At 43.7% G+C, this 18,710-nt stretch overlaps 1 protein-coding gene across 1 annotated transcript in view; it reads left to right on the plus strand.

The window, feature by feature from the left end:
- Positions 1 to 18,710, plus strand: part of NSMCE1 (NSE1 homolog, SMC5-SMC6 complex component) — a 25,864-nt gene continuing 7,154 nt past the window's right edge. Inside the window, exons 1-4 of the mRNA XM_037507396.2 lie at positions 1 to 77; positions 7,035 to 7,181; positions 17,351 to 17,472; positions 18,410 to 18,487. Of these exons, the coding sequence (XP_037363293.1) occupies positions 7,046 to 7,181; positions 17,351 to 17,472; positions 18,410 to 18,487 (336 nt within the window). The 5' untranslated portion in view covers positions 1 to 77; positions 7,035 to 7,045. The remainder of the gene's footprint in view (positions 78 to 7,034; positions 7,182 to 17,350; positions 17,473 to 18,409; positions 18,488 to 18,710) is intronic.

Below are 18,710 nucleotides of genomic sequence, written 5' to 3' on the forward strand. Positions count from 1 at the left end.
ACGCCCGCAGGCGGAGCTGACGCCGCCTTTCTGCCTTCGCCGCCGGCAGTGTGGGCTGCGCTTTGCTGCTGCGGAGGGTAATTTGGGGCTCGAGGGCGCGAGGCCGACGGGGAAGCACAGGGCCGTCGAGTTGAGGAAGGAGGCGAGGGGAGGACGGAAGGTTGGGCTAGCCAAGAATTGGGGGTCAGGTCCCTGGGCGGCCCATGTGCCGTGGCGGGGTGTGGCTTGGGGGCCGGGGGCGTCTCCTCTTCGCTGAGGAAACTGGCCCAGAGAGGGCTGCAGAGACAGGTGGACTGGAGCCTAGTTCCTCTCACAAACGTTTTCAAAACGCAATATTAGTTGAAAAAATGCCTGTAGTCGTAGTTTCAGGTGAAAAAAACCGAAATAGAGGATTCTGTCGAAACTGAGTAAAAGACGGCCTCTGCTGCCCGCGCTCCGAGCTTCCGTCTTCTCTTCTCTGTACAGAACTTCTCAGTCCCGTATTTAAAGCCTCCAGGCTGGATGTGTTCACAGCCCAGCGTTTGCCGGCTTTTCAGACGCTGACTGCGGTGCATGTCTGTCATGTCACCGGGTTCTGAGGCGGCGTTTTTAAATCAAGTAATATTGCCACAGCTGAGTGTATTTACCCGCGAGGAGAAACCAGCCACGCAGAGTCGCGTGGTTCGAAACTCACAGCAACAAAAAGCTTGGTTTTCTGACCTTTCTAGGTTTGAGACTGTTAGATAACGGACCTCGACCTTCATTTTGTTGTTCACCTAGAGTTGGCCTGGGCCGGGACTGTGCTTTTGTGTCCCCTCCCCCTGTGCCCATCCCTTAACTGCGTCTCAACTTGTGCCCGCTCAGCCTCAGTTTCCCCATCCATAAAATGGCGTCGCTCAGCCTCAGTTTCCCCATCCATAAAATGGCGCCGCTCAGGCGCAGTTTCCCCATCCATAAAATGGCGTCGCTCAGGCGCAGTTTCCCCATCCATAAAATGGCGCCGCTCAGCCTCAGTTTCCCCATCCATAAAATGGCGTCGCTCAGCCTCAGTTTCCTCACCCATAAAATGGCGTCAGTAACGCCCTTCTCAGAAGATTCTGGTGAGGATTAAATGAGACTGCAAATGAAGCACAAACACTGTTGAGCACACAGCACCGTCACACCAGTGTTATGATTTAGATTTGTTCCACAAGCATCTATTACCACTATTTGACTAGGTCCATGGTTAACCGCCCCCTCCCCATCCGCTCTTCATAGAGACAACTGACTTCTAGGCATAAACGAGTCAATTTATGTCTTTCACCTCCATTTTCTACCCCCTTTTCCCAAGTGGGCATTCTATGCCATTTTATACTTGTTCTTATTAATGTATATATTTTTTGCTATGTAACTTGCCTATAAACGTGTGAAAATAGAAGTTTGATGATGAAGCGAACACCTCTGTGCCCATTACCAAGTGAAGAACATCTTATTGTCAAAGCCCCCTTTGAATCCTTTTCTCTCCTCCCCAAAGGTAACCACTGCCCAGAATACCGTGGTAATCATTCCCTCTATTTTCCACTGTAGTTTTTTACTGTCTAGATCCCTGATGAATGCAGGGTACGGTTTTACCAGTATTTGAATTTTGTGTAGTATAGATAGAATCTAGTGACTTGATTTTTGTGCTTAATACGATGTTTATGAGATGCATCCATCGAGGTGAATAACTTCATCTTCATTGCTGTTTTAGGTTCTCTGGTGGTATAAAAGTGCTTCACGTAGGCATTCTTCAACTGGACATTTAATGCCATTGTCAGAGCTTTGCTAACCATGGTGTGTTTATAAACCTATTTCCTGGCACAACTGTGAAAAAGCTGCTCTAAAGTACATGCAAACAGTGACTTTCTTGGGATATCCAAATTTGCTAGTAACGTCGTTATCTGAAGCAGTTTTAAGATTTTATACTCTACCAGCTGTGGATGAAAGTTTCAGCCTCAGCTATTCCTAAGAACTTAACGCCTGTCTGGTGATGGGTCAGACATTGACGGTTGCGTTTTTAATACTCATTTGCTGATAACATTGAGACAGCAACTTTTTATGTATTTATGAATCTTTTGTGCACCTGCTTTGTAAAAATTTCTGTTATTTTTCTTCTACAGTTGTCTTCCCCTTACCGATTTGTAGGAGTTTTTTGTATGATCTGAATATGAATCTTTGGTGGTTTAAATGTTTTCAAATACCTTCCACGTTGTCTTTTCGCTTTCTTCCTCTCTCAGGTGTTTTTGGTCAACAGAGGTTCTTAATTTTAACAAAGTCGGGTTTTTTCAGTATGTCCCTTTTAGTTTGTACTTCTATTTTTAGGAAATTCTTCCCTACTTTGGGATCATAAAGATATTCTTTATTGTCCTCCAAAAGTTGTACTTTCTTTAAGACCTTAATCCTCAAGAAGTAATTTTTTGGTGCATAGTGTGAGGAAAGGATATAGTTTTATTTTTTTCATTTCAAGATAATCTCTTGTTCAGGAATCTCTTACTGAAAAATTTGCTTTGATTTAGAGTTCCATTTCTCCAGCATACCAGGTATTTCCATGTATATTCTGTTTCTGAGTTCTTTTTTCTGTTGCTTTGGTCTTGTCCACTTCTATACATTAGCACACTTTATAACCTTACTCTAGCTTTATAAATCTATAGGAAGTACCTGGTAGGGCAGTAGTACCTGCCTTATCTTCTTCAAAAATGTCTTTGTCATTTTGCCTTTATTCTGTATAAATTTCTTGTTTTATTACAAAATCATCTTGTTATCACAAACAGCCACACCAGAGCTGTTGCGATTTTGATTATTGCGTTGATTCAGTTGCATTGGGTCAATTCAGATTTTAAAGTGATTGCTTCCAACATTTCATTCTTAAGTTTTATGTTTGCTGTAGGTTTTTGTAGATGTCTTTTAGAAGATAAAGGAAGTTTCCTTCTGTTTGAATTTGTTAGAGTTTTTAGTATGAGTAAATGTTGAATTTTATTAACTATTTACTGTATCTTTCCTTGCTTGAGTCTCCTAATGTCGTGACTCACACTGGTATTTCAGTGTTAAGCCATTGCTGGGGTAAACCCAATTTGGTCATGGTTATAGCATCTTTTTTATGTTATTAGATTAACCTTTTGTTAAGGACTATTGTAGCTATATCGGAGAAGATACTGACCTTTATTTTATTTGACGTCTTTATTAGGTTTATTCAGCTTTATCAGATAATTTGGAAAGGTTTTTCTTTTTCTGGTTTTGGGGTGGTTTGTGTAACATTTGAAATGATTTGTTTCTAGAATATTTGGTAGGACTTCATTCGGATCTGAAGTTTTCTTTGTGAGAACATACTTTTCCATGAAATGCCTTTAATGGTTATAAAATAAAACACTATTTTAGTCAGTTTTGAATGAATTTCCTATGACTTTATACATAAAATGTCAGATTATTATCTTGTTAGAATTTTTTTTTAAAAAGTTTGTATCTGATAGTTTCCTTTTCTTAAAACAAATATTGTTTGTCTTAAGTTTTCTCTCGCACTTGCAAAATCTTGCCAGAGGCTTACCACTTTCATTAAGTTTTTTTTTTTTCAATGAATAATTTTGGTTTTGTTCTCAGGGATCCTTTTTTCCCCTATTAATTTTCATGTATTATTTCTTCCTATAACTGTTTGAATTTAGTTTGCTGTGCTTTTTAAAGTTTCTTAAGGTGGATACCTAATATTAATTTTCATATCCCCCGTATTAAAAATAAACATTTAAAGGTTATTAATTTCCCTGTAATGCTTGAGTTGCTTCCCACCAGTTTTTAGGTGTATTATTTTGCTATTTTTCAATTCAAAATATTTTCCAATTTCCATTAATTGTTCCTTTTTGATAATGTTTAGAAATGTTTCTTAAATTCTAAGCAGTTTCTCTAGTTATTTTTTGTTTCTCGTTTCCAGCTTTCTTGTATCGTAGTCAGAGAATGTGTTCTCTGCATGAGAACCAGTTTTTAAATTTTGCTAAGACTTGCTTTCTGGCTCAGTATGTAGCAATTTACATAGTAATTCTGGGTGTGTTTGAAGATTCTGGAATATTTAGTTCTTGGTGCAGTTTTGTGCATGTACATCTGATTCCGCTATTGCTGTGACATACACATTTTCTCTACCCTTACTAATTACTCATTTTATCAGTTGTTGAGAGGGATTTTAAAATCTCCCATGTGGTTGTGGATTTGTATGTTTATTTTTGTAGTTTTAGTTATTTTTGCTTTAACTTTTTTTTTTTTTTTTTTATAGAGGCATGTTTTATTTATTTATTTGTTTGTTTGTTTATACATGCTCTGGGTATAGTCAGAAGCACGGGAGGGTGAGAGAATTCACCAGAGCCAGAGCGGGGAGCAGAGCAGGCAGAAGGACCGAAGTACACTGCTGAGGGGAGCAGCGGGCGGCAGGAGAGGTCTGCGCACCATGTGGGGCCCTCCTCTGGTGGTCGGGGAGCAGCCGGGATCGAACCGGCGCCATGGAGACCGCGGGCAGCTTCGCAACCCAGCGCTCAACCGCTGCACCACCAGGGAGGCCCTGCTTTAACTGTTTTGACCCACTCTTATTATGTACCTAAATATTTAAAATAGTTATATTTTCTTGGGAATTGAACCATTTTATCATTTTGTGGTGACCATCTTTATCCCGAGTAATGCTTTCTGTCTTGAAGTCTGTTTTGTGTCGTATTAATATAGCCATACCAGCTCTTTGTGTTAGTTCACAGAGTATGTAGTTTTCTATCATTTTTCTTTTTAATTCTTTGATCTTATGTTTCAGAAGTAACTCATTGTCATATAGTTAGATTTTATTCATTATTCAATTCGATAAGTTTTCTTTTTTTAATCCGACCCAATAGTCAGTCTGTATCATCTACTTAAAGATCCTTATTTGGAGAATCTTAGTCTCCAAAGTTTCTAGGATAAAAGCCTGAATTCCTTAGCCTAACACACCTGTTCTTGTGCCCAACACAACCCACCAGTACATGAAAATGGAACAGATGAACAAAAGATACCCAATCCTCATCATAGAAAAATTGGGGAGGGCTTGCTGACTGACTGGATCTGAGGTTATGGACAAGGAGTCTCAGAGTTTGATGCTCGGGCCGGAGGTGTTTGTATGACTGTGGACTGTACCACCTGAACAAGATGTTTTGCAAAAAGAACTGGGGGAGGAAAAGGGTTGAGAATGGTGGAAGGAAAAGATGAGTCCGATTTAGGATTGGTGAGATTGAGATGCTGTTGAGATGTTCCTGAGGCTTACTCCAGCAGGCAGGTAGAGAAGCCAGTCATGTGATAATGCATTTTCTGGGCGCTAAGTCCAGTTGATGATACTGTTTAAAAAGATTAATTTAAACTTGGGGCCTCCCTGGTGGTGCAAGAGGTTAAGACACAGCACTATGAAGCTATCTGCAGCCAACGTGGCACGAGTTCGATCCCCGGCCAGGGAGTTGCCCCACATGACAAGCAGACTTCTCCTGGCTCACCTGCTGCTCCCCTCAGCAGTGTGTTTCAGTTTGCCTGTTCTGCTCCCCACTCTGTCTGTGGTTAATCCTCTCACCCCCCATACCTTTGGCCTGTACCCCAGTTCTTGTATGCATAAATAAATCTTCAGAAAAAGGGAAAGAATAATAACTAGTGTTTTTGCCTCTCTGCTCTGTGTGTCAGGTTCTTGACAATCCTTGGTAGTCAGATCTCATTTAATTTCATCTTTTGCCTTTAAGATAGTTGGTATTATCCTCCACTTTATAGATGAAAAGACAGAGGCCTGGGAGATTGAGCATGTTACCTAAAAATGTACCCCTGCTATCTTTGCCTAAGGTGAATTTCTTGTCACAGCATCACCTGAAGTGAATGCTGAAACCTCAGGATTCCAGTCTCTGCAGTCAAAACCTCCAGAAAAGGGCCCAGGAATCTGTATTTTTAATACATAGTTTAGGTGATTTTTTTTTTAGATCAAGATCTCAGTACCTCTTGTCTTGTTCTGAACCCACGCTCTTAGCCCTGATACTGTGCTACCTCTCTGTACCTGCAGCAAGCTTTTTGATCAGGCCTTGTATAATACTTTTATCAGTTCTGATCTTTGTGGTTTGTGGAATGATACTGGTATGTTTTAGTAGAGAGCAGGGGATTTGAGAAATACCATGCAGTCCTGCCATGACAGTTGTTTTATTAGTGGCTTGGGAGGGGAGAAGGAAACCTTCAGTTATTGTTTGCTAGAAGTTCTTTAAGCAGTGAACAGTTTTCTAATTTTATAGTGAGAAAACAGGGCCTTAGCTAAATTTATCCAAGGCCATAGATCTAGTAAATACTGGAGCCAGGTTTTAGGCTGAGAATTGTCTAATAGTAAAAATAACTAACATTTAGTGCTTAGTCTGTTACCAGGTTTTTATATGTAGTAACTCATTTAATCCTTGTAGTAATGCTACGCAAGCTGTTATCATTGTTTTCATTTCATAGTCAATCGATGTGAAACAGAAGCATCTGGAAATTTAAGTTTTCCAATTTCACAGGCCCCAGTAGCGGAGCAGGGTATATATATAAGTGTTCTGGCTGGCTCCAGAATCCATACTTCTTGCCACTGCCTAGTACTAACTTGCCTAGCCCCTGACTTGTGTCTTTTTAATTTTTTCTACCATTCAGCATGATGAACTTGATTTTAAAAACTAATGAGTTTAAGGGCCTCCCCAGTGGCGCAGCCGTTGAACGCTGGGTTGTGAAGCTGCCTGCAGCCTCTGCAGCGCTGGTTCGATCCCGGCTGCTCCCCGGCCACCGCAGGAGGGTCCCACATGGCGCGCAGACCTCTCCTGCCGCCCACTGCTCCCCTCAGCAGTGTACCTCAGTCCTTCTGCCTGCTCTGCTCCCTGCTCTGGCTCTGGTGAATTCTCTCACCCTCCCGCGCTTCTGACTGTACCCAGTGCTTGTATAAATAAATAAATAAATCTTTAAAAAAAAAAACAACTAATGAGTTTATATTTGTTAATGTAAACTAGTGCAGAACCTTGAGCATTGTTTTTGGTGTGCTTTTACTTGTTTTTCAGTTCCTTCAAACATGCAGAGCAGTGCAAGAAGAATGGGCATCATGACTGATGTCCACCGGCGATTCCTCCAGCTAATGATGACTCATGGAGTGCTGGAAGAGTGGGAGGTTAAGCGCTTACAGAAGCACTGCTACAAGGTCCATGACAGTAAGTATAGTTTCCCTCTTCCAGAATGCTTTGGTACTTTGTGACCAGGGACTGGTTACCCTGGCCTAGTACCATGTAACCAGTTAACCAGTGCTCCTGTCCAGAGTATTCAAGTCTCTCACAATCTCACTACAGCTCATCTTATTTGAATCTGTGACTTTTTATTTTTAAAAGTAAATCTGAGATTTAGTCAAGTAGATGAAGCTGTGTGATTGTGGTTCACACCAAGGTTCCAGTACCTTCGCAGGTTTGAGAACAGTAAATCTGCAGCAGGACAGAGGCAGAAGCCAGATCCATTGAGTCAAGGGGTGAGTGGGAAAACAGTGAGTACAGAAACAAATATTCCTTCATGATGTACAGAGAGAGGAAGATGAAAGAGTCTGGGTTGTTAGAGAAAGACAAATTTGAGTGACAGTCCATTGGGGGTATTCCATGGGAAATTCTGGGAACTTGATGGCACATTAACCAATTAAAGACTTGGGGGAGTCCTGAAGGTAGAAAACCTGTTTAGCTTTAATTCTGTGCAGCCAAACCTATTTACCTAAAAATAACACATCTTGGAAAACCCTGGACAGGAATATGTGATGTGTGATAATAAGTTCTTTTGGTCCGTAGGTTTATAGATCATGAAAAACCCATAGTGTGTAAACCACAGTAAAGGGTTTTTTGCTTAATTCTGTGGACAGTAAAGACCTCTAGAAGAACTTGAGGCAGGAAGTGACATCATCAGTATTGTGTTTGAGTACTCTCCTGTGCAAACATAACTGCTTTGATTGCCTGTGCTCTGGTGGATAGGGACTGTTGGCAAGAACTTCCTTTATGGAAAAAGGAGTATTATACTTGCCAAGCCAACTTCTCTTACTTTTTAAAAAGCTCAGTGGGACTTTTAATGTACCCCCTAGTATCCTCTGGTGGTGGGCAGATGCTTTTCTTTGTTTTTCAACTACACAGCATTTCATTCCTCAGCCTTTTAGTTTATCATGTAAATCCTGAATGTGAGCTTTAATATTGATGGGGAAGTTCTACTGAGCAGCCATATGATACCTTAGTACTAACAGTGAAAGTGTTTTTGCCTTTTTGACCTTTAACATTGTTATGACCTAATTTAGGAAAGTCCTGTAGAATGTATCTAGGAATGTTTATTCACACTGTATGTACCTTTCTGTGTGTCAAGATATGGTTATGGCTAATATAATTAGGACAGAATATAATTGTCTTTTTCCTATTTTTCATTAATTTAGAAAAATTAATTTTGTTCTCAAGCATTTTTGTTATTTGTGAGATTTTAAAATAGGGAATGATAAGAAAAATGATCTCAAGTAAATACTTACAAGATTAAATATTATTAATTTCCTATCTTTTGAAGAGATGCCAGGAAAGTCCCCTTCTGCTAACTGGAAGAGTATTTAGCATCTCAGAGAATTATGAAACAAAGGAGTAATTGAAACTGCGCATTATTTCTATTGCAATTTCCCATGGTGTTTGTCCAGTTCATTAAGGTACTTCCTATTCTTGTGTTTGTTTGGGCTCTCTTCTTACTGTCTTTAGGGGAAAACATATTTCCCCATTTTCCTGGCTAGTGAAAAATTTAGATTTTGTTTTGATGGCCTAGTGTCAAGCCTGGGGTCTGACCTTTCTGAATGGCACTGAGGTTCTCTGTTCTTGGAGCACGTTAATTTTGAGCCAGGACTTACATCCATGCATGCAGTCATCCAGCATAACTTCATGAGACTAATGTAGGTCAGGCCTCTGCTTTTGGACTGGTAACACGGAGATGAAACTTTTACTTCATCTTGGGCCTCATGAGTCATATGGACAGAGTCAGATGATACTGGTATAAGCCCCTTGATGGAAGTAGGTATAGGAGGCCTAGGGAATGATAGTTAAGAAAACTTGGATTTGTGTATTTCTTAAATACACAAAAAGTTTTTTAAATATCCACTTTTGATGAAGACAGAGTAATAGGGATCATTTTACGTGTATCTGAAGCAATCAAACCATAGACAAAATAATATGAAACACTGGACGTTAATCAGTAAAGGTCATTGATCTCTTGAGAGACAGATAATGAGGATTTTTCCCTCCTGGCACCAAGTATGTATTATTGTCTTTTCTGACTCTCCCCCTTCAATTCTGTGGACACCAAGTAGGTGTCCAGTAACTTGCCTCAATTCTGACACTACCTGGAGTTAATGTCAGATCCCATAAATTAATGGGACTCAGCCCCACATAACTGCCTCAGTTCAGATGCTAGCTGTTTCAGGCCACCTGTGCTTTTGACCGGCCAGCCGTAAATCAGGCTTTCCCATGACTCCCACCTCAGGTTCAGTGATTTGCTAAGATGGCTCGTGGAACTCCGGACAGCACTTTATTTCAGATACAACTGAGGAACTGCCAAATGGAAGAGATACTTGGTGCAGGATATGGATGGTGGGGTGCTGTGGAGTATCCATGCTCTTTGTGGGTGATCTATCCTCCCAGCACTTTGATGTGTTTACCATCCTGGAATCTCCCTGAATTTCATTACACAGGGATTTTTATGAAGGTTTCATTACACAGGCATGGGTGATTAGGTCATTATGATTGAATTGTTGGTGAGTGACTCAATCTCTAGACTCTCTCCAGAGGTTGGGTATGGGTCTGAAAGTTCCAGGTTTCTAATCAAGGCTTGGTCTTTTCTGGTGACCAGGCCCCCTCCTGAAGCTGTTGAGGGATATAGTAAGAGTCACTTCATTAGAACAAAGGATGCTTTTATCACCCTTATCACTTAGGAAATTTCAAGGGTTTTAGGAATTCTGTACCAGAGTTGCTTTAGTTTTTTTTTTTTTTTTAAAGATTTATTTATTTATTTATTTATTTATTTATTTATACAAGCACTGGGTACAGTCAGAAGCGCGGGAGGGTTAGTGAATTCACCAGAGCCAGAGCGGAGAGCAGAACAGGCAGACTGATGAAGTACACTGCTGAGGGGAGCAGTGGGCTGCAGGAGAGGTCTGCACGCCATGTGGGACCCTCGCTGGCAGCCTGGGATCGAACCGGCGCTGCAGAGGCTGCGGGCAGCTTCACAACCCAGCGCTCAACCGGTGTACCACCGGGGAGGCCTTTAAGTTTGTTTTTTATCTCGGAGTAATTCCAAACTCATAGGAACGTTGTAAGAATAGTATAAGGAACTCACCCTTCCCCACAGTCATTTGAGAGTAAGTTTCCAATTTTATGTTCTATCACCACCAAGTTCTTTCCTTCTACCAAGGACATTCTCCTAAGTAATCACAGTATAACCAGGATTTTAACAATGAGAAACAACCACCATCTAATCCACAGACCCCATGGGAGTTATCCAGTTGTCTCAGTGTTGTCCATTTTTAGCACAGAATCCACTTCAGGTCTATGTGGCATTTAGTTGTTATGTACATCTCTTACGGCTCGTTTAGTTGGAAATAATTTATCCTCAGCCTTTCCTTGACTTTTATGACTTGGCATTTGATGATTATAGGCTGTTTAGTGGAATAGCACTGTGTGATAGAAACAATAATGCCAGCCACAAATACACTAAAAGTTTTCTGGTAGCGTCCTCCCTCACCCCTGTAGGGACTGGGCACTGAATTCAATCCTGCACGTGCAAAGTGTGAAAATAAGTAAAGATTGCCTAAGTGAGAATAGGCAAAGTTTGTTTATTCAGTGCTTGCTCTAGCAAGGAAGTCATCACCTTCACTTGTGCCTTGACAGAGAATCAGCACCAGGTGGAGGAGAGGGAGAACTTTGTAGTGGGAAGACTGGAAGGTTCAGCTGCACCCTGACTGGAGGTGGCTGGCCTGGGGGAGCTGCAGCACAGGCTGACTAGCAGCATGACATCCTGTGACTGGTTATGGGGCATACTTGCCTTCTCTGCTTAGTTCCAGGTTGAAAATGGAAACAAATATTAGGAAAGCTCTCAGTTATTAATCAAGTCTTTTGGTTATTTTGAGTGGGTTATTACAGGGGTAATGGTTTGGCCTCCTGGACCTGTTGCTGGAGATAGTGGTCTGACCCGCCTCTTGAGTCTTACAGGCAGCAGCATCCTGGGCTGGGTTGTAGATTGTAGGTTAGAATCCTGTTTTTGGCCATAGCCCACCCATCGTCCATTTGCTTATTCAGTCTCTCAGAACAAGTGTAATGCAGCCTGTTCTTTGAATTGTTCCCTATCCCTTGTGTGAGTGAGCTGCTTCTCTGATGGATCAGGGAACAAAGTGGTCTCTCTCCCTTTGTGTTTCTATAGCAAGGTTCTTGCCCATATTTGAATTTGAAAACAGTTAGAATGTCAGTGGTCTCTAGCTTATATAGGGCATGGGTGATGTGCCCTCTTTTGTGGACATGTGTTCTCTACTGCACCTGCTGTCATCCACACATAATGTGTCTTGCCTTGTCTCTGATTTGTCAGTCTCAAGCTTAGCTCAGGTACATCTGAGGAGGAGGGAGCTTGCACACAGGGATAAAGCAGAGTTGGCCGTCCAACTCTGGGTGGCCATCCCCTGCAGAGCTCCCTCATCTCCTTGATGTGCCAACTCCTTGAGTGTTCTTGGATGGGTGGGAGTTCGGGCAGGGTACCACATAAAATATCAAAGTTGCCACTCATCTCAGTAATAGAGCGACCACCTGTTTTCAGAGGGTGTGATGAAAGTGTACGTGAGAGGTGCCATTGCTAAAGCCATCTTTCCACTTGAATATCTGACTATTAAGAGACTTACTGCTCAGGAATTGATGTGAAAGCTGAAGGCTGAGAAGTGACCCCTCATACACCTCTCAGACCTGCATTCCAACTGCTAGCCTTTTCCAGCCTAGGGCTCTGCTCTCTTAGGCCCAGTGTGCCACAGCGCCTGGATCTGATCCAGGGCCTAGGTACCCCAACCTCTGTGTCACACCTAGCAGGACCACTCTGCTGGTCTATCAGATGAGAGAGGTGTCACAGGACAAGTTAGTCCACAAGTGGTTTAGTCCCCTGGGGTCTTATTTTTTGCTGTTATTTCCTCTGCCTAAAGATAGCATTTCCTATCTCTAGTGCTTAGTTTGGAACTAAGCTATTTGTTGTTCAGAAGTTTAGGCAGCAGACTTCCTGACTGCCCAACTGTGTAGTGAGCACTAAGTTCTAGTAATTTGGGAAGCAGGGATCCTGGTTAGCAAGAAGTTCACTGGTAAAGTTAAATCAAAATTCAATTAAAAAAAAAAAAGGACATAATATATACAAAGGTTACCAGAAAAAAATCTCTTTAATAAGTTGAACCAACACCTGCTCCTCAGAGAAGGGACCAGCCTATAGACTGTCTTGAGTCTCATTTTTTAATTGTTCCAATGATAAGGCATTCTCTGCTGAGGAAAGAGCTGTTCTGTCCTCTCCTCTCCTGGATGTTTGCCCCTTAGTTCAGCCCCACTATGCAGCAGTATCTGCTGCCCCTCATGACCTGACTGAGTCATGAGGACTGGGCCCTCTTTCTTTGGAGGAAATGATAGAAGTCAGTTGGGTATGCCAGTCAGAAGGCAAGCACAGCCTCTGCCTTCTGCATTACACCTGGCATCTTTGCCAGGCGCTGCCCAGACACTTTCCATCTTTCTGTTCTCCCTCTTTGTGACCTTGAGCCCATTTGCCAGGTTCAGGAGGCATGTTGATGTGATTCTGTAGGAGTCTGGTATAGGACAGGAGCTCAGAGAACATTTGCCTGCTCCTCACAGGCTATGGCTCAGTATCTGGGAGCTTGGGATCTGGGGTTGGGCGGGTCTGGTCTCTCTTTCCAAGCTGTGGGAACTCTGGGCAAGGTATTTACCCTCTCCAAGACTCTCGAGTCTGAAAATGGCACTAAGAATGCACCTTATGGAGTTACTGTTCTTACAGTGATGAGATGAAGCAGGATAACGAATTGTGCCTAACACATACTAAGGTGAGTTATGGCCACACGTTTGCTAGACTGATAGCTAGGAGCCAGCCTGGGGAAGGGCCTTTTGTTTTCACTTTTTTTTTTTTTTAAAGATTGATTTATTTACTTATACAAGCACTGGGTACAGTCAGAAGTGCGGGAGGGTGAGAGAATTCACCAGAGCCAGAGCGGGGAGCAGAGCAGGCAGAAGGACTGAAGTACACTGCTGAGGGGAGCAGCGGGCGGCAGGAGAGGTCTGCACGCCATTTGGGATCCTCCTCCGGCAGCCGTGGAGCAGCCGGGGATCGAACCGGTGCTGCAGAGGCTGTGGGCAGCTTTGCAACCCAGCGCTCAACCACTGCGCCACCGGGGAGGCCAGTTTTCACCTTGAAGTTTGTAACTTCTCCGTGGCCCATGGGAAATGTGCAGGCACATTGCTTACAAGTAGACAGAACACAAGTGCCACCAAGGATATATAATCCCTATACTACTCAGTAACTTGGCTAGGGTGTCTCTTTGCGAAGAAGCAGCTGTAGTAGGCACAGGGCTCTGTTCTTGTATCTGGTTATCCCATGTCGCTAACTGCATGTCGTACTGTTGGGACCAAGCCTTTGATCCATCTCTACCTGCAAAAAATTTTCGATTATTACCAGAAGTCTGCCCTTTTTTCTCAGTTGGTCTGCGAGGAGTGATGTTATTCATTCATTCTCTTAAGTCCCTCAAATGTGGTAGAACCAAGATGGAAAATCATTCCCTGGGAATTGTGTGACAGAGTCTTTATCTCACATACTTTATCATGACCGTGAACTCATAGGATATTGGGGCCAAATCCTTTAGCCTTGTGTATCCCTACAGATTTGCAAACTAGCGCCTCCAGGAATAGGTAGGGAGTGGGGCAGAGCAGTCAACATTTGTTGGTCTTAAGACTTGAGATTAGGAAGTACTAATCTGGTGTAACTTGACATTTCCTGGGCATATTAGGGATCTTGTTAGCAAGAAAGAGACCCCAAGGTGGCTAATTTAAAAAGGAATGCTTTGGGAGACTGTGGGGAGAGGGACACAGGACTGATTGATGTCTAGGGGCTAGGCTGGGGAAGGGCAGGACCCAAGGAGCACCAGAACTCAAGCAGCACCTTGCGGCCAAAGCTGCTTCCCTCTATATCAGCTAAGCTAGAACTATTTCTAGCCATCCCTTTGTTCTGGGTCACTCCTGCCTGACCTAAGATTTGGTCTTAAGATCTCCCAGCTTCATGCCCTCTGTTCTTGGGATATGGATACCTGGAATTACTCTACCAAGATCACACATACTGGGAAAAGTCAATGTAAAAGGAAAAAAAAGCTGGTTAGGGGTGGAAATGGCTGCTCTGCTGCCAAACATTACTAGGTGACAGTGGAAGTGGAATGGGCAGACTTGCTAATTGCAACTAAGTGTGAGGGGAAAGGAAGTGCTTGGGCACAGTGGGAGGACAGCATGGGAACCTCCTCTAGGCGGTCAGGGATGGCCTTTACGGAGAAGACATGTTCAGGGTGCCAGAGGGTCAGGAGGCTGGGTGGGTGGAGTGAGGGGTGGTGGTAGAGGGAGGGCCTGGGGGAAAGTGGTCTACACATATGAGGGTGGAGGCAAGGCAGTAACTGGTCTTCAGAGATGGGCAAGAGACACTCGCCCATGGTTCCACAGACAGGGTGGATTGAACAGGCCCTGTAGTACCATTCTGCCTCTGTTGTCCCCCAAAAGTCAAGTTGGGGAGGTGGTATTGCTGAACATAAAAACCTTTTTCTCAGGTAATTATTAAGAAAGCGCTGGAAACATGTCCAGTGCCAGCAGTGGGGACAGACATGAAGTTGCCCCTGATAGGAGAAGCTCTGTGGTAGAAGAATGAAGGGAACAACTAAGCAGATGACTGGTTTCTGCAATAAGTAAGGACACCCATAGGAAGTGGGTTTTTTTTTGTTGTTGTTTGTTTTCCTTAAAAATACAGTATTTTGTTCATGTTTCTGAAAAATGAGCCCATACGTATAACAACAGGTAGGGGAAAAGGGAAATGTGCTTATTAGCTCCTCTCTGTATGGACAAGGTGTCTGGAAAGTCCGACTTACTAGAATGCTTTTGATCTGCCCACAGAGAACATTTTTCTGAATGACACCCAGGAGAGGCCTTTTCAGTGGAAAATATGAATTATTACTTTCGGGGAGAGGTGGGACTTGCCACTGTGTCATACTGGGTGGATGGGGTGGTTCCTGCCCATGAAGAATCCTGTCACTAGTCTTTGAGAGAAGGTTCTTGAAGCCTGAGTCTCACACACCCACAGCTGGGTGCTCTGTGGTTAGCCACACTGAGTGCATAGACTTGTAAAGAATAGCCAGGCCCACACAATGCAGAGATGGTTTGTGTGGTATGGAGGGAAGAAAGCACATGGACGCAGACGCACTTTTTCTGGGGGCAGGGGGAATAGTTTGTGGAGGAAGGTACCATTTGAGTTGGCTTTTGTCACTGGTAGGTGCAGCGCGAGTGAGAAGGCAAGGCCCTGGTCACAGGCAGGGAGGGAGGACATAGGATGGTGGCTCCCCTCTGGTCCACATTTTCAGCAGCTCTGACCAAGTTTCATTGTCACACCATCATCATGATGTCTGCCATGGCCACAAACTAATTGTCTATTTCAAAAAACTTAGACTACTTTAAAAGAAAGGTTAGATCTCCCCCTGTGATATCCTTATTAATTTTCTGGGCCACTCATTGCATCCCCTTTATAGTGCTGATGGCTGAAGTGGTTGCAACCTCCACTGCCACTAATGTGATTTTTTTTTTCTTAAACTTTAATCATCTATGTCTACAAGGAGCTTAAAAATACCTTTCTCAGTAAGAAACCAAACACAGATAAAGTTAAGGTACCTTGATAACACCTTTATCTTTGTGCCCTTTCCTGGTGAGGGCCTTGGTCACCAGCTAGGTGGGCAGCCTTTCAGACCTTTCCCCCGAAGTGTTGTTTCCTTGGTTTTATCAGTTTTTTTTAAAAACATAAATGGGATCACATTTTCTGTTTTCCTACTGTTTTTTTCCCCTCAGAGTGACTAAAGAACAAATCTTTTGAAATTATTTTATTTTTTTTAAAGATATATTTATTTATACAAGCACTGGGTACAGTCAGAAGTGCGGGAGGGTGAGCTGATTCACCAGAGCCAGAGCGGGGAACAGAGCAGGCAGACTGATGAAATACACTGCCAAGGGGAGCAGCGGGTGCGGCAGGGTAAGTCTGCATGCCATGTGCGACCCTTGCTGGCGGCTGGGGATCGAACTGGCGCTGCAGAGGCTGCGGGCAGCTTCGCAGCCCAGGGCTCAACCGCTGCGCCACCAGGGGAGGCCCTTGAAATTATTTTAGTAAGTGAAAACAGTGATACATACTCTTGGTTTAAGAAAGCCCCCTACAAAAGGGCAGTTCCGGGACATGACTCGGACTGTGTCTGTCCTCTGCTTGCGACTCTGAAAGACTTCCATTGCCCAAAGGAGAAAGGCCACACACTCTCCTGACTTGTAGGCCTTATGCCACCTGGCTCCTGCTTTGCAGCCGCATTCACCCCCCCTTCCTCCCTGGCTAGCCAGTGGTTCATCCGTCCCCGTTACCTGCAATACTGGGTGGGACCACCCTTACCACTCTGAGTGAGAGGGGGTCCTTGGACAGCAGTTGCTGGCTTCCTGTTCATCTCTGGTCTGTGAGCCTCTGTTGTCAGGGGTCAGAGAGCGCAGGTGCTCTCACTGGGCTGTCTGGCTCACAGCTGCTCACTATGCCTAGTGGGGTAATGCTGGGTAGGTCAGCTTCCTGTCTGCACATTGGGCTTTTCACATATGCTAGAAAGAGGTTGCCAGTGCCTCTTTGGGAGACTATTGGCAGGATTGATTAATTACTAGATGAAAAGAACGCAAATGGCCTCTCCCATGGTGAGTACTCAGGTGAGCTGTTGCTCTTACTGGGGTGGTAGTTGATCTTCACTGCTGTATCACCAGTGCTTAGCTCATGGGACCAGATACATAAGTGCTCAGTGTTTGGCAGTGAACTAGAGAGAGAAAGTAGAGCAATGCCTGACATGTGTGACAGAGGCTTGAAATGTATGTGAAGCTGGGACAAGGTGGAGGTGCTGAGCTGTGATCATGTATGTGGGAGCTCTTTGCAAGTTCAGAGCACCTGGAGTGAAGGTGCTTAAGTAGATTAGTAATCACACTACAGGGAATGATGTCTTCATTCCCTGCCCCCCTCCCCCCATTTTTTTTTTTGGTCTCTTTATTTCCAGGCACTGCTACTGTAGATAAGTTGGAGGATTTCATCAACAACATTAACAGTGTCTTGGAGTCCCTGTACATTGAGATAAAGAAAGGAGTGACAGAGGATGATGGGAGACCCATCTATGCCCTGGTAAGTGCAAAGCAGCGCCCTCTAGTGGCATTTGTGAAGAAATGGGACTGTGACTGGCTGACCCCAGGTCCTCATTTGTGCAGAGTAAAGGAACACCTTGCCTCAGCATGGGCTTTCCAGACAGGGGAGCAAGAAACAGAAGCTGGCCCAGCCCTGTTCTCTGCTCACCCAGTCTCTGTGGTCCTCGTATCTGAATGTCCTTTGCAGGTATCAGAATTGGGGATAACCAGAACCGGCACCTAGGCTCTCCACCTCAAGCTCATGTTCACTGACAATTGACTATTTTATTTATGGATAATTCTCTGCAAAAAGTCATCCCAAATGAATGGAATATTAGGATTTAAGGAAGTAAATACTTTTTCATTTGGAACATGGGAGTTGTGAAAATTGAAAATGGGGGATGAACACCACACATTGTAAGAGACCCCGTGGGACCTCCCATTGTTTTCAGATTTCCAACCCCAGCTAGGGAGTAAAGTAAGTATAGATGGGGAGAAGCTGACAAGACCCCCATCCTTGGTTAGACTGGTCAGAGGAGATCAGGTTCATACCAGCCACACACAAAGGAGCCCAGGTTCTGTTTCTTGCAAGAAAGGGTTTTGGAGTCAAATAGTCATGGAAATGGTGGTTTAAACAGGTAAATCAGATTTTGTTATTGCCAGACTTCTTAGTGCCTTCTCCATTAGCATACAGACAAATTTTCTAGATTCATCTGAGTTTGACATAGCCTTTGGAGTTCTAAAATCACTTAGGAATCAGACATGCTGATGGGGCTATTGATTTAAGTCTGTAATGTAACACTGATTACAAAGCCTGTGGCCTGCCCTATGGCCCATACTGCTTGGACACAGGTGCTCAGTGATCAGTGAGGGATCAGGGGAGGGGAGGAGGACCAACAAGTGAATTAGCCTGACCTTTATGCTGACTTATTTCTTAGGTGAATCTTGCAACAACTCCAATTTCTAAAATGGCCTCAGATTTTGCAGAGAACGAACTGGATCTGTTTAGAAAGGCTGTAAGTATAGTAACTTCATTGCCCATTGCCTCGGCTTCTTATGGGAAACTTCTGTCTTTACCATTAGAAATAGAAACTACAGGGGCCGCCCTGGTGGCACGAGGGGTTAAGTCTCTACACTATGAAGCTATTGGCAGCCACTGCAGCATGATTTTGATCCCTGGCCAGGGAGCTGACCCACATGGTGCAGCAGACCTCTCCTGGCTCACCTGCTGCTCCCCTC

Source organism: Talpa occidentalis, unplaced genomic scaffold (genome assembly GCF_014898055.3).
Source record: "Talpa occidentalis isolate TD23 unplaced genomic scaffold, MPIMG_talOcc4v2.1 talOcc4.12, whole genome shotgun sequence".
NCBI lineage: Eukaryota > Metazoa > Chordata > Mammalia > Eulipotyphla > Talpidae > Talpa > Talpa occidentalis.